The 14,571-nt window shown below is 35.3% G+C and overlaps 1 protein-coding gene across 1 annotated transcript; it reads right to left on the reverse strand.

Moving 5' to 3' along the window:
• Window positions 1-11,667: 11,667 nt before the first annotated feature.
• On the reverse strand, window positions 11,668-13,742 carry LOC124936336 (probable indole-3-acetic acid-amido synthetase GH3.1). Its single transcript, XM_047476832.1, has 3 exons — window positions 13,423-13,742; window positions 13,243-13,344; window positions 11,668-13,033 (listed from the first exon to the last, which is right to left on the reverse strand). Exons 1-3 carry the CDS (start codon window positions 13,740-13,742, stop codon window positions 11,668-11,670), a joined length of 1,788 nt encoding a protein of 595 aa, XP_047332788.1.
• Window positions 13,743-14,571: the final 829 nt, after the last annotated feature.

A 14,571-nucleotide genomic window follows, 5' to 3' on the forward strand; every position in this document is an offset into this window, starting at 1 on the left:
TAGGAGTATCAATGGGCTTAGCAGTAGCCATTCCAAACCTCGATAGAACTTTCTGAATATATCCCTTCTATGACAAGAATAGCTTCTTATGACTTCTATCTCTGTAGATCTCCATTCCCAGAATTTTCTTAGCAGCACCTAAATCCTTCATTTCGAATTCTATACTGAGTAGTCCCTTCAGCTTTTGAATGTCAGACTTCTTCTCAACAGCTAGCAACATATCATCTACATACAATACCAAATAGATGAAGGAACCATCTTTGAGCTTGTTGTAGTAGACACAATTGTCATACAGACTCCTTGAATAGCCAATCTTAAACATGTATCTATCGAATCGCTTATACCACTGCCTCGGAGACTATTTCAGTCCATATAAGGACTTCTTCAACTTGCAAACATATTCCTCTTTTCCAGGTTCCTAAAAACCATCTGGTTGAGTCATGTATATCTCTTCTTCTAACTCTCCATATAAGAAAGCTATCTTCACGCCTAGCTGTTCGAGTTCCAGGTCCCGATGTGCAACTATAGCAAGTAGAACCCTAATGGAAGTATGTCTGACTACTGGTGAGAATATCTCATTATAGTCCACTCCCTCTTTCTGACTGAACCCTCTAGCAACTAACCTAGCTTTATACTTGACCCCCTCAGCTGGTGACAACCCTTCCTTCTTCTTGAACAACCATTTACAAGTGACAACCTTTCTCCCTGGTGGTCTTCTAGCTAATTCCCAAATCTGATTCTTTTGAAGTGACGCCATCTCATCTCCCATGACAGGAAGCCATTGGACAGACTCAGTACCCGTAACAGCTTCCTTGTAGGTGGATGGCTCATGAGGATCCACTTCCTCTACAACCTGTAAAGCATAGACAATCATGTCCTCATAGCCATACATTATAGGAGGTACACAAAAATTAGCTCTTCTAGGGCAATTAAGAGATATATTTTGATGTTCTACAGATGATGATGGAGCAACCGAAAAATCTACCGCTGAAAGTGGTTTAGAAAAACTCTCCTTTGCTTCACAATTAGCCTCAGTCTTTTCCTGCTCCACCTGTTTCTCGACACCACAATCTACCGGAATGGTGAACTTCACAGTTGGGTTAAGCATGGAATTTTCATCAAAGACAACATTCCTACTCAGAATAACCCTCCTCTTAGAAGGGGACCAGATCCTATATCCTTTCACACCATTTCCATAGCCTACAAATACTCCCTTCTTTGCTCTTGGCTCCAACTTCCCCTCATTGACATGATAGTAGACCGTGCAACCAAAAGTTCTCAAAATAGAGTAATCAGCAAGCTTCCCAGACCACAGTTCATAAGGAGTTTTCAGATTTATACCTGTGTGAGGTCCACGATTAATCAAATAGCATGCTGTGTTAACTTTTTCAGCCCAAAACATTCTTGTTAACCCATCATTTGAGAGCATACACCGAGCTGACATCTCCAGTAGTGTCTGATTCATACGTTCTGCTACACCATTATGCTGAGGTGTATTCCTAACCGTATGATGTCTGACAATCCCCTCAGTCTTGCAAAACTCATTAAACTCAGACCAACATAATTCTAAACCATTATCAGTTCGTAACCTTTTGACCTTCTTCCCAGTTTGATTCTCCACTAATGCCTTCCACTGCTTGAAATTCTTGAAAGCATCACTCTTATGCTTCATTATGAATATCCAGGTCATCCTTGAATAATCATCAATCAACGACAGAAAATACCTGTGACCCCCAAAGACTTTACACGTGACGACCCCCAACAATCAGAGTGGATGTAATCAAGTGTGCCTTTTGTTCTATGAATCGCTTTGGGGAACTTGCTGCGATGTAGTTTCCCAAAAATACAATGTTCACAAAACCCAAGATCCTTTATCTTATGCCCACACAGAAGATCATTTTTAGCCAGAATTTGCATCCCCCTCTCACTCATATGCCCAAGCCTCATGTGCCACAACTTCGCCATGTCTCCTTGGTCAATCTCGGAGGAAGCAACAACAGCAAAATCAGATATCGTAGTACCTTGTAGAAAATACAAAGTGCCCCGCTTCACACCTTTCAGAATCACACCTGAAACCTTGTAAACATGTAAGGATCCACTTTCACCTTTGAAACTAAACCCCTTCTTTTCCAAAAGACTTAGAGATATCAAATTCTTTGTCATGTGTGGAACATGTCTAACTTCGTTCAGTGTACGGAATTTTCCATCATGAGTCCTAATATTGATCGAGCCCATCCCAACCACCTTGCAGGTAGAGCTATTGGCCATAGAAATATTTCCACCATCCACCTGCTCATAGGTTAAAAACCATTCCCTCCTAGGACAAATATGGTAAGATGCTCCAAAATCCAGAACCCACACATCAGTGTAATGTGTGTGACCATCAGCAACTAAGGCAATATCCTCTTCGGAGTTTGTACCATCTTCAGCAACTGCAACAGTACCTGGTGCCTTCTCATGTTGACTTTGTCTCTTCTTTGGACATTCATTCTTCCAATGTCCCTTTTCCTTACAGTAATTGCACACATCTGTTGGTTTCGAACCACTACTGACTGGTTTCTTGGGGAACTTATTTTTCCCCGGTTTACCATATCCCTGATGGTTGTTTGCAACTAGGCCAATAGCCTGACTATCCGAAACAGTGCCACTGCAGCTATGTCGCAATTCTCTATTGTGAAGGGCAGATATAACTTCTTCTAGAGCCAATGAATCTTTACAACTAATGATAGACTCCCTAAAGTTTTCATATGATATTGGTAAAGAAACTAATAGAATAAATGCAACATCCTCATCATCTATCTTAATATCAATATTACGCAGATATAATAATATTGCATTTAATTGATCTAGATGGTCTCTAAGAGGTGTACCTTCCTGCATACGCAGACTGAACAGACGTTGCTTCAAAAGCAACTTGTTTGTTAAGCTCTTCTTCATGTATAAAGTCTCCAGCTTAGACCACAAACCAGCAGCGGTTTCCTCCTCAGCCACCTCAGTAATGATATCGTCTGCCAGAGCCAAGAGCAATGTTGAGTGTGCCTTTTCTTCCAAAGACTCCATATCAGTAGGTGGTGGGACAGGTGCAGGCTTCATCAAGGGAGCCCATAGGCCGTATTGTTTCAACAATGCCCGGACCTTGATCTTCCACAGAAGGAAATTATTCCTCCTAGTAAACTTGTCGGCTTTCAAACTTTTACCTCCAACCATCGTTCTTTCCTTAGCAGATCTGAACAACCCTGCTTTGATACCAATTTGTTATAACGGATGCGAGAACAATGATAATAATAATAGTAAAAGACATAATGAAAGCGACACCCGATTTAACATGGTATCCAACAAAAGTGCTGACTAATCCACGGGCAGAGCTACTGAAAAATATTCCACTATAATCGTTAACACGGATTACAGATACTCAAAATAGTTCAAGAGAAAACTAACACCCAAGCCCTTTATTTATAGGGCCAGGTCAATACATTTTTCTTGCTCATTTCTTATGTGGGACAATCACCCAAAAAGAATATTCTAGGCAAAGAAACCAACAGCTTGACTAGTAACAACAACAAAGTCGGATCCCATTACAATTGTACTAACCACAGTAGAGCCCACCACAGAACCATACACATAAGAATCTTAACCAATAGCAACAGTAGAACTAGTTCCCACCTCAACTCTACCGACCACATCATAACCCATCACAGAGCCCGCCACATCAAAACCATCATCACCTAGACCAATAACAGTAGTAGAACTAGATCCCACCTTAGCCTTATCAACCACATAAGATCTATGATCAAATGCTACCATACTGTGACTAGAAACAACAACCAAGCTAGCACTGGAACCAGCCCCAACATCAGTAGCAACCTTTTCCTTCAGAATAATCTCAACCACATCAGGACCAACCCTAAATCTTTGACTAGTGGTAGTAGTAGAACCAGAACCAACAACATCCTTATCAACTATAGAAGATCTATGATCAACCACAACTAAATTAGTACCAGAACCAACCTCTACAGTCTAATGACCAACTGTAAAATTATGACCAACAAAAACAAAACCAATTTTAGTTTGAACAATAATTGTTGTAGAACCAACAACAATAACAACTTTTTTCTCCACAATAATCTCAATTTTTGGAGTTTCTTCAACATCCACTAATATTGGGGCATGAATAGAGATCCCATATTCCCCAAACTTAGTGAAAACAACTTTAGTTTTCTATTCCAACCCTTCTTCGTATTAAAGCAAACCCATAACCTTAGACTCCTCATCCTCATCTTCAATTCCAACTCTAGAATCCATCACTTCAAAGAACAACCCAGTCATGTATTCAAGCCCAACCTCCAGATTATGCCTCAAAACTTGATCACCAACACATTCTAGGAACAAATTTTGCTGAATGTCAGTAGCACAAAGGGTAGCACCATATTGTTGAACAACTATACACCCATTTGCAAAGGTATTGACTCCAGAACAATTATAATTTAATTGAACATTGTATGTTGACCCTAAGTTTTGGAATTTTTTTAGGTTTCCTCTTTTTTCGTCAATACTATACAAGTATCGTTTCTTCTCGACGTCTACATTTATTTTCTTGCAAAAGACTATAAAGTAGACCTACTTGAAACGACCAGTAAAAATGTAAAGAAAAGAAAAACACAAGAAGACACATATTTATAGTGGTTCACTCACATGAGCTACATCCACTTTAGCTGTCACCAGATTTTATTATGAAGAAGAATAAGGAATATAAAGTTTTTTCACACACTTTATCTCTCTAAAATTCTGTCTTATCAATGCAAATCCCTAATAATAATATATTTATAAGGTAATATTCAAGTAATAAAATCTAAATATATCTTGGTCAGGCCCAAGCCCAAACTAAATATAAACTCAATAAACTCTAATTAACTATTGTAGAGTTTATTATAAGTGTAGACTTCATAACTCAACAATCTCCTACTTGGAGACTATCTTCATCATCTCTCAATCGGTAGTGACTCTCCATCCGATTTCTTAATGAAGAAGACCAACTAAAGTTGCACACAACTTCAGTTTCTCATTTGTCACAACTTTCGTCAGCATATTAACTGAATTCTCACTCTCAGGAATCTTCTAAAGAGATAACACTCCATCTTCTAAAGTTGATCGAATGAAATGATAACGAACTTGTATATGCTTCGTTCTTCCATGATAAACTAGATTCTTTTCCAAATGAATAACATTCTGACTATCGCATCGCAACACACTTCCCTCGTAGTCTTGACACAATTCTTGTAAAAAGGGTTGCAACCACATATTCTCCTTAGTTAGAAGCCTTTGTCACAACAACATAATCTACCTCACAACTAGAAAGAGAAACACTCTTTTGTAATTTTGAATCACAACTAATTGCAGTACCTCCTAGAATATAAATATATCATGTTGTGCTATTCCTACTATCAATATCACCACCATTATCAACATCAACATATCCTTCCAAACTCATATTAGACTTTCAAAAACATAAAGCAAAACCCATATTTCCTCTTAAGTATCGTAGTATCAACTTTACTGTTTCCCAATGTTGTCTACCCAAGTTGCTCATGAATCTGCTAACAACTCCCATTGCATGTGCTATGTCTGGTCTTGTACAAACCATCACATACATAATACAACCAATGACAGAGGCATACGGAACAGTTGCCATGTAATTTTTCTCCTCTTATGTTGAAGGCGACTGATCTTTAGATAGTCTGAAGTGACCAGCTAAGGGGGTAGTAACTGATTTTGCATTATACAAATTGAATATGCTAAGAACTTTCTTCACATATCCTTCTTGTGAAAACTTGAGAACTTCTTTATCCCTGAAAATTCTCATCCCAAGAATTTATTTTGTAGCACCAAAATCCTTTATTGCAAACGTTTTAGACAACTCTTTCTTTAACTTGTTAATCTCATACAAGCTTGCTCCAACAATCAATATGTCATCAACGTAGATGAGCAAAATAATGTACGATTTATCAAACTTTTTGATATAGCAGCAATGATAAGCTTCACACCTCAAAAAAATGTTACTTTTCATGAAGTTATTGAACGTTTTGTATCATTGCATTGGAGTTTGTTTCAAACCATATAGACTATTCTGAATCTTACACACAATCTCATATTTTCCTTTGATATTAATCCTTGTGGTTGTCTCATGTAAATCTCTTCATACAAATCACCATGAAAAAAAGCAGTTTTGACATCCATTTGATAAAGAAGAAGATATTCTTTCACAACCAAACTCAAAAATAGTTCTAATTGTCATCAATTTGACCAATGGAGAGAAGATCTCATTGTAGTCAATACCTTCATTTTGTTGAAATCATTTCATAACCAACCTTACCTTGTAGCTCATGGTTTTATCATGTTCTTTAATCTTGAAGATCCATTTGTTGTGAACTGCTTTCTTTCCCTTTGGTAGCTCAATGAGCTCCCAAGTCTAATTCGATGTCAAAAAGTTCATTTCATCTTTCATTGTAGATTCCCACTTAACTAATTCATTAGATTGTATTGCTTTCTCATAACATGCAGGTTCACCTTTATCTGTCAACAAGATATAGTTCAGAGATGGGAACCACCTCTCGACTAGTTTTCGATTTCTTGACGATCTTCTTAACTATATAACCGGTGTATGCTGATTTGCCTCTAGAGCCACGTTCTCAATGATTTCATCTTTAATAATACATTGTCTTCTTCGAAATTTGATATATATTCAGCTGAAAAATCTCTCAAATTTACTATACCAGTCTCTTCTAGTTTGGAATCACCATCTGATGTCTTCCTAACACAATCTTTGTAGAAAAATGTTCATTGAAGATAACATTTCTACTACGAATGATATTCCGATTTTGATTATCCCAGAATCGATAACCAAACTCGATATCACCATAACTAATGAAAAAACATTTATTAGACTTGGATCAAGCTTACTCCTATCACATTCATTAATATGAACATATGATAAACAACCAAACACTTTTAAATAAGAAAAGTTTACCTTTTATTGCTCCAAACTTTTTCAGGAATTCTGAATTCAAGAGGACTAGAGGGTCCCCTGTTTATCAAGTAGGCATCGGTGTTGATAGCTTATGCACAGAAGATTTTAGGCAGTCCTGCATACAATCTCATGCTCCTAGCACGCTCGTTCAATGCTCGATTCATCCGTTCAATTACTCCATTCTCTTGAGGCGTTTGGGGAATAATCTTCACCATACTGATCTCATTCACAACACAATACTCTTTGAAATCTGAACCGGTGTACTTGCCTCTGTTGTCGGATCTCAAGCATTTAACCTTTTGATTTGTTTCATTTTCAACTAAAGCTTTTCACTTTTTGAAAATTAAAAATACTTCACCCTTTTTCTTCATAAAGTAACTCATACTTTTCTTGTTGAATCATCTATAAAAGTCACATAGTAATATGATCCGCTAATAGAAGAAACATGTGCATGTCTCCACACATCAATGTGTACCAACTCTAGCATTTCTTTCTTGAACTCCTTCCCAATCTTTAAAAAACTCACCCGTTTTTGTTTTCTAAGAATGCAATTTTCACATAACTGATGTTCAACAGACTTCAGTTCTGAAATTTGTCCATTCTTTAAAAGAATTTTCATCCATTTTCGCTCATATGCCCCAACCTACAATGCCATAACTCACTGTTCTTCGAGTCATTGGTTACAACAACAAATGTTTCTCTACAAGTTGAAGTTGTGTATAACGTTCCAGTTTTGTGACCTCGAGCAACAATTTTTGCTCATTTAGTCACCTTCAATGCACCATTTCCACAACTGAAAATGTGACATTCTTTATCAAGTTGTGTAACATAAATCATATTGCGCATTAAACCTAGAATGTGTCTCACATTATTAATCATCTAAACAAAACTGTTTACCATCTTCAATTTGATGCCATTCATGCCAACAATATTCAGTGGCTCACCATCTACGAGATAAATTTTCTCATAGTTTCTAGCCACATAATTATGCATTAATTCTTTATGGGAAGCGGTATGGAAAGATGCTATCGACTTCAAAACCTATGATTCTATTGGGCTATAAATAGATAGAAGTAACGCATCAATGTCAATTTCTGTAACTGCATTGGTTACATCAATTTTATCATCACCGTTTCTCTTCGGTGCTTTGTAGTTCCTCTTCAAGTGACATTGCTTATAACAATTCCATCAATTAAATGTCCACCTAGACTTGGACTGACTCCTTCTATTCCTCGACTTAGATCTACTTGTACTTCGGTTGAAATTTTTAGCATTACCTATGCCCCCTATTTTCAACATTTAGTGCAAAACCTTTGAACGTTTCATCAGAATCAATTTTACGATCCTCTTTAGTAAGAATTTGATCTCTAATTTCAATAAATTAAAATTTAGAAGTTCCAATAAAGTTGTTAATTCTTACCCTCACAAGTTCCCAACTATTTTGTAGAGATGCTAACAAAATCAAGGCACTAACTTCATCCCCAAAATTAATCTCAATAGATAACAGTTTATTCACAATTGTATTGAATTCGTTCAAATGAGTAGTGATAGAAGTACCATCAATCATTCTTAAATTAAAGAGTATTTTCATTAAATGTACATTTTTGTTAGAAAATGGTTTCTCATACATATCATAGAGAGCTTTCATGAGACCCATGGTGATCTTCTCATTTGCTACGTTGTGAGCAACAGTCTTGACTAACATCAATCAGACAACTCCCAAAACCTATATATCATGGAGTTTCCATTAATCTTTATTCATCTTCTTTGGTTTCTCACTCAAAGGAACATGAAGCTTCTTTCCATAAAGATAATTCTCAATCTACATCCTCTAGAAGGCATGATTTGTTCCATCAAATCTTCTAATCCCATGTCATATACTGTTCTCGCCTTCCATCATTTCAAATACTCCAATCTAGCCTATAAGCTCTAATACAAGTTGTTAGGATTTGGATCCCCCAAATCTGACCTACTTGAAACGATATGTAAAAATGCAAAGAAAAGAAGAACACAAGAAGACACATATTTATAGTGGTTCACTCAAATAAGCTACGTCTAATTCAACCGTCACCAAATTTTACTATGAAGAAAAATAAGGAATACAAAGTTTTGTCTCACACTTTATCTCTCTAGAACTTTGTCGTATCAATTTAAACACTTAATAATAACTTATTTATAAGGTAAATATTCAGGTAATAAAATCTAAATAAATCTTGGTCAGGCTCAAGCCCAAACCAAATACAAACTTAATAAACTCTAATTTACTATTGTAGAGTTTATTATAAGTGTAGGCTCCAAAACTCAACATTAGACACATGCGGTGATGGTGAAATTCGTTTAAATTAAAAACGTGTAAAATATCGTGTTTTCAAAAAGGCCAAAGATTTAGTGGACGTTGTGTGGCATAGCGCCGATAATTTTCTCCACACGTAATCAAGCACCGAACCCAAAAGAATTTCTTAAAACTTCTTTCTTAATTTCTCACGTAGGAAAATTAGGTGACGACTCTAAAAAAGAGTCACGTACGCATTACTTTAATAATTGTTATTTTCGGGTCCTCATCTCATGCTTAGGTGAGACGACTCTCAAGTGGGTCGTTTTTTCAACTCGTTTGACGAGATAGAGAGGAAGGTAAGAATCGAGAATTAACAAATTAATTATTTTTTTTTCAAAACCCACGTTAGTCAGGAGTATGAGGTTCTTGGTGGTGTGCTCCTCTCGAGTGCATCACTCATCATTCTTCTTTCGACACCCTCAAAAAACAGCTCGCGTAGCGTAGGTGTCGATTTCTCGACGTGCATTCGATAAGTCGGTTAGACAACAATGCATGCAGACGATTTTGATTTTTTACAAGCCTACAAGGGAGATTAAGTGGGTGATGCTAACTCTCTCGATAAGTATTTGATCGTTTGGATTGATGTGTCAAATATGACATACGTGAATTGTTGGGTCAATATATATTCTTATTATTTTTTTATTTTTTATGATTGTTTTTGTGAGTTTCGTTACTGACAATTCATATTCATTAGTTTCACTTATATTTAAAATGTTTTATTTGAGAATCAGTGACTTTTAACATTTTAGAAATCACTTTTTGTACTTAAATTGTTATAGTAGGATGATATATGATCCCGTCAAAGTGGTCCAGTGAAAATAGACTAAAAGTAGTAAGTGTCCCTAGTTATTCTTAATTAAAAAATAAAAACAAAATAGCGTGATTCATTTATTTTGAAAACACAAATATAAGTCATTTTTAATAATAAAAAAGTCCTATGCAATATTTAAACCTAACTTATTTTTTAGTCATAATTTCATATAATCCAACATACTAACATAGTACCCATAACACACTAAATCTTACGTTTCACAATCACACGCGCGTGTACATATATATATATATATAGGAAAAAAGCCCACTTAGACGTAGGTACTTGTACAACTAGCTCACTTAAACGTATGTATTAATAAAAAGTCATTTAAACGTACGTACTATCAAAAATTGGTTCATTTAGCCTCTTTTAATAACCATGGTTAACTTTTATTTTTAAATTTATATATTTATTAATTAAATATTAATATATTTTTTCTCTCTTTACTTTTCATTTATTATTACATTTATTATTAATAAATGAACATTTTATTTTTATCTTTTTTATTATTTTTATATGAGTATTTATGATTGATTATTTTAATTTTATTTTATATATACGAGCATTCATCATTAATTATTTTAACTCTATATTTCTTCTTTTATTATATATTTTTTTATATTCACATTAATTATTAATTATTTTAAAATTGTTTAATCCCAATAATTTAATATAACAATCAAAATTCTTTCAACAAAAAAAATCTTTTAACACAAAAATAAATTAATTAAGAATTGAATAATAATAAAAACTCATTCATCAAACACTAAAAGAGTAATAATCAAATATTAGACAAAACAATTCATTTACTACTAATATAAGTCGTGAATAAAAATTAAATAAAAATTATTAATTTCATTTTATTTATATTAAACTAAATAAGAAAAAACTCTTTTTCATTTTTATTATATTAAATTAAATAAGAAAAACCTTCAAAAAAATATTACATAAAACATAAAACTCAAAAATAAGTTGTTAAATTTTTTTAAAAAAATTAGAATTTAAGAAATATGAAAAATAAAAACTAATAAAAAAAGAAGATGAAATATAAAAGTGAAATTAATATTAAAATAATAAAAAATTTAATAATAAAATAAATTATCTTGTTTAATTAATGAAAAAGAAGGAGAGAGAAAATATATTAATATTTAATTAATAAATATATAAATTTAAAAATAAAAGTTAACCATGGTTATTAAAAGAGGTTAAACGAGTCAATTTTTGAGAGTACATACGTCTAAGTAAGCTTTTATTAGTACATACGTCTAAGTAAGCTAGTTGTACAAGTACATACGTCTAAGTGAGCTTTTTATATATATATATTTATTTATTTATTTATTTATTTATTTATTTATTTATTTATTTATTCATATAGAATGAGAAACACATGACATGAGATAAGAGTTTCCGTTTTATTTTCTTCCATGGTCTTCTCTCTTGGTGCCCAGCTTATTTGGTTGGTCTTTATTCTTTTACTTTTACATCTTCTAGTTATCACTTTCCAGGTCGGGTGGGTCGTCGTTCGGGGCTCCAATAAGGCAAACCCGGGCTAAAATGAGTAGAGATTACCCGCGAACCGAGGAGCTCCATGATTGGTGGGAAAGTCACACATCTCGGAACCTTATACTGATTGATGGACGCACCTCTAGAAATAGCATAATCCATTAACTCCTCGAACGTACCATTCTTCACGACCCGAATTTCAAGTGGGCCAATCGAGTGATCCGAGACCCGACCCTGCCTGTAAACCGAGTTCATCGACTCTTCCATGGCAAGGCAACACCGGCCCAAAAGTTCCTCACTCGGTGGGTCAAACGGGTCCTTTACCATGAGTTCCCAATAAATCACATAATGACCCGGTATTGTCTTGGTGTCCGTATGGCTCGTGTACTCCACAACAGTGGTGTTGAACTCAAACAACAACTCGGACGCGTTCTCGATTGCGGTTTGAAGCTCGGCCTCGTTTGTCTTGTCTGAGTCTATACTGAGGAGCACGTCTTTACGCCTGATGAACTTGAACTGAGGAGCTGAGTTGTGGAAACCGGTTACCCGGAGAATGTCGCCAACTCTGTATCGGCATAGTCCGGAGTAAGTAGTGACCACGAGCTCGTACTCTTCTCCGACTAGAACGTCGGTTAAGTCGACGAGCCGAGGTGACGAATTGTTGCATGGGAGGAACTCGAAGTAAGCCATGTTCGGCATGATCGTGTAAGATACCTCGGACGGTTTCGACAAGGGTTTAAGGTTAACCCCAAAATAGCATTCCGAGGAAGCGTACATAGTACACGCCATAGGAAGACCGGCGCTGTAGAACTCGAGTGTCGGAATATACTGAGCCATGGCTCCGGTCACGATGACATCAAGATACTTTGTATTAGGCCAAATCCTCGCGATAATTCCTTTCCATTTCTCTCCTTGGCATTCTTTGACTATAAAGCTTGCCAATTCAGGACTAGGTCTTAGAATGTCAGACATGACGAGTCTGAGTCCTTCATCAGTGATTTTAGGATCAAGGATCCCAGATGAGATGTCGGACGCCAGCTGTTGCCAGTTGAGCTGAAAGAACTTGATGGCGCGGATGAGGCCGGAGGCGAAGACCGCCCCCAACCGGAGGACTTCGAGGCGGTTGAGGAGACCGCAGAGCATCTGAGTGTACATGCTTTGGAAGGAGTCGATGCAGAGGATGGCTTCTATTGGGCTTGTTATCACGTTGTAAGGATCTTGTGGTTGGTTCTTGAACTGCTCGCTGTTGTAGTAACTGGTGAGGACTGGCCTTACCGGTAAGCCTCCAGGTGTTCTTGTTTCGGCTTTTGTGAAGTAAAAGTAAAGTCCCTTTCCTTTGTCCAAGCCGGCCACATATCTGTCATGCATGCATTACAAGTCCTAAGGTGATGTAAGATAAAAAAAGAAAAAGAAAAAACAAGACTAAAAGTTAAATAATGCCATTGATATATAACCCTAATCACAATCAATATATATATATATATTTACAATAATTAGCTTTTTCTTTTCTTTTTTCACTTCAATTAATCCTCTTTTTGAGGAATGATGATGCCAGTTTTATCTTACAGGTTCATGATAGGAACGAGGAGATTGTAGAGCTTCTGGCGGCGTTCCAGCTCTTCGTGGATGGTAGGCATAAGCTTTCTCTCTCCTGCTGAAGTTCCTGAACTGTAAATCAAGTCAATATATAATTAAGATTGAAGAAATAATTAATGTTATTCCATTTATAATTTATAATATTTAAACCTTGTAAGGAACTCGGAAATGGGAAGAGAGCATAAAATTGGGGAGCGATCACCGTTGAAAATACGGTGAATGTAGGGTTGTAGATCCTCGTACGTAACAATGGGAACCTTGGACTTGAAGGTTTCTCTGTCGGTCGCCCCATTCAGGTGGAATCGTTCCAGATACTCGGTCTCAGCATTTTGGCTTAGGATCTCGCACAACACCTTTTCTTGGATGCTGTCTGTGTTTCTCGTCATTTTTTCCATCGACTCAAGTTCTTTCGCATCTTTCTCGTTCGCCGGTTGGCCGAGTGGAGATGACTTCAGGCCGGAGATTTCCATGTCAAGTATGTGTGCTTGTGTGTGAGATAGAGAGAGATTGAAGAATGGTGTGGTTTTTCCAAGAGGATGAGGATGATATATAGTAGTAAGACTATTTGGATACTATTAATTAATTAATTAATTATTATTAATTATATATTTTATAATTATTTTACATAATTCTTGTGTACGTTATTTTTCAATTTTATTAATCGTGTGTATAGATTATTTAATAATTAATATTCAATTTTATAAATTAACTTATCAATCTCAAAAAAAAAAAAATACTCACTTTTTAAAATATGTTTTTTTTTTATATATAATTGTAGTCCTAATTAAATAATCAACAATTGAACAAAATTATTTGAAAATAATCCTAAATAAGTTATAATTATACCATATCAGTTCAATCATCTTTCTATGTTATTAATTATTATTTTAAGATTTATTTAAGTAAAATAAAATATGTTTTTCTAATCTTTTTGTTTAATTATACTAAATAAATAAATTTTAGAATTTGAATATATTTTATATTTTTAATGTTGAGAAACTGATACATGCATGTGACAAATTAAGCAAGCAAAAACATTTGTTGGTCCGAGAGGGTGTCTGCCTGTCTGGCAATTAGGGTACATGGGAGGCCCACAATATAAGTTAAAAGGACAGGTGGGGCCAGTGTGTATGCCAGGTCAGCAATGTACAAAGGCTTGTAGTGATTTTTGAGATTTTATCCAAAATTTCAATCATGATCATCTCATTAATTCATCAATTTTATCATTCTTTTTATCCATTAAATATTAAAATTATCTAAATTATTTAATTATTTTAAAGAAAAATAGAAAGGCATTTT

Source organism: Impatiens glandulifera, chromosome 1, assembly GCF_907164915.1.
Source record: "Impatiens glandulifera chromosome 1, dImpGla2.1, whole genome shotgun sequence".
NCBI classification, from domain to species: Eukaryota; Viridiplantae; Streptophyta; class Magnoliopsida; order Ericales; family Balsaminaceae; genus Impatiens; species Impatiens glandulifera.

Excerpts from the sequence above, each read along its gene's own strand:
- LOC124936336 (XM_047476832.1), bottom strand. The coding sequence starts at position 13,742 with ATGGAAATCTCCGGCCTGAAGTCATCTCCACTCGGCCAACCGGCGAAC. Across the intron at positions 13,345-13,422 it reads ATTTCCGAGTTCCTTACAAG|TTCAGGAACTTCAGCAGGAG; the intron begins GTTTAAATATTA and ends CTTGATTTACAG. Across the intron at positions 13,034-13,242 it reads CTCGTTCCTATCATGAACCT|ATATGTGGCCGGCTTGGACA; the intron begins GTAAGATAAAAC and ends CATGCATGACAG.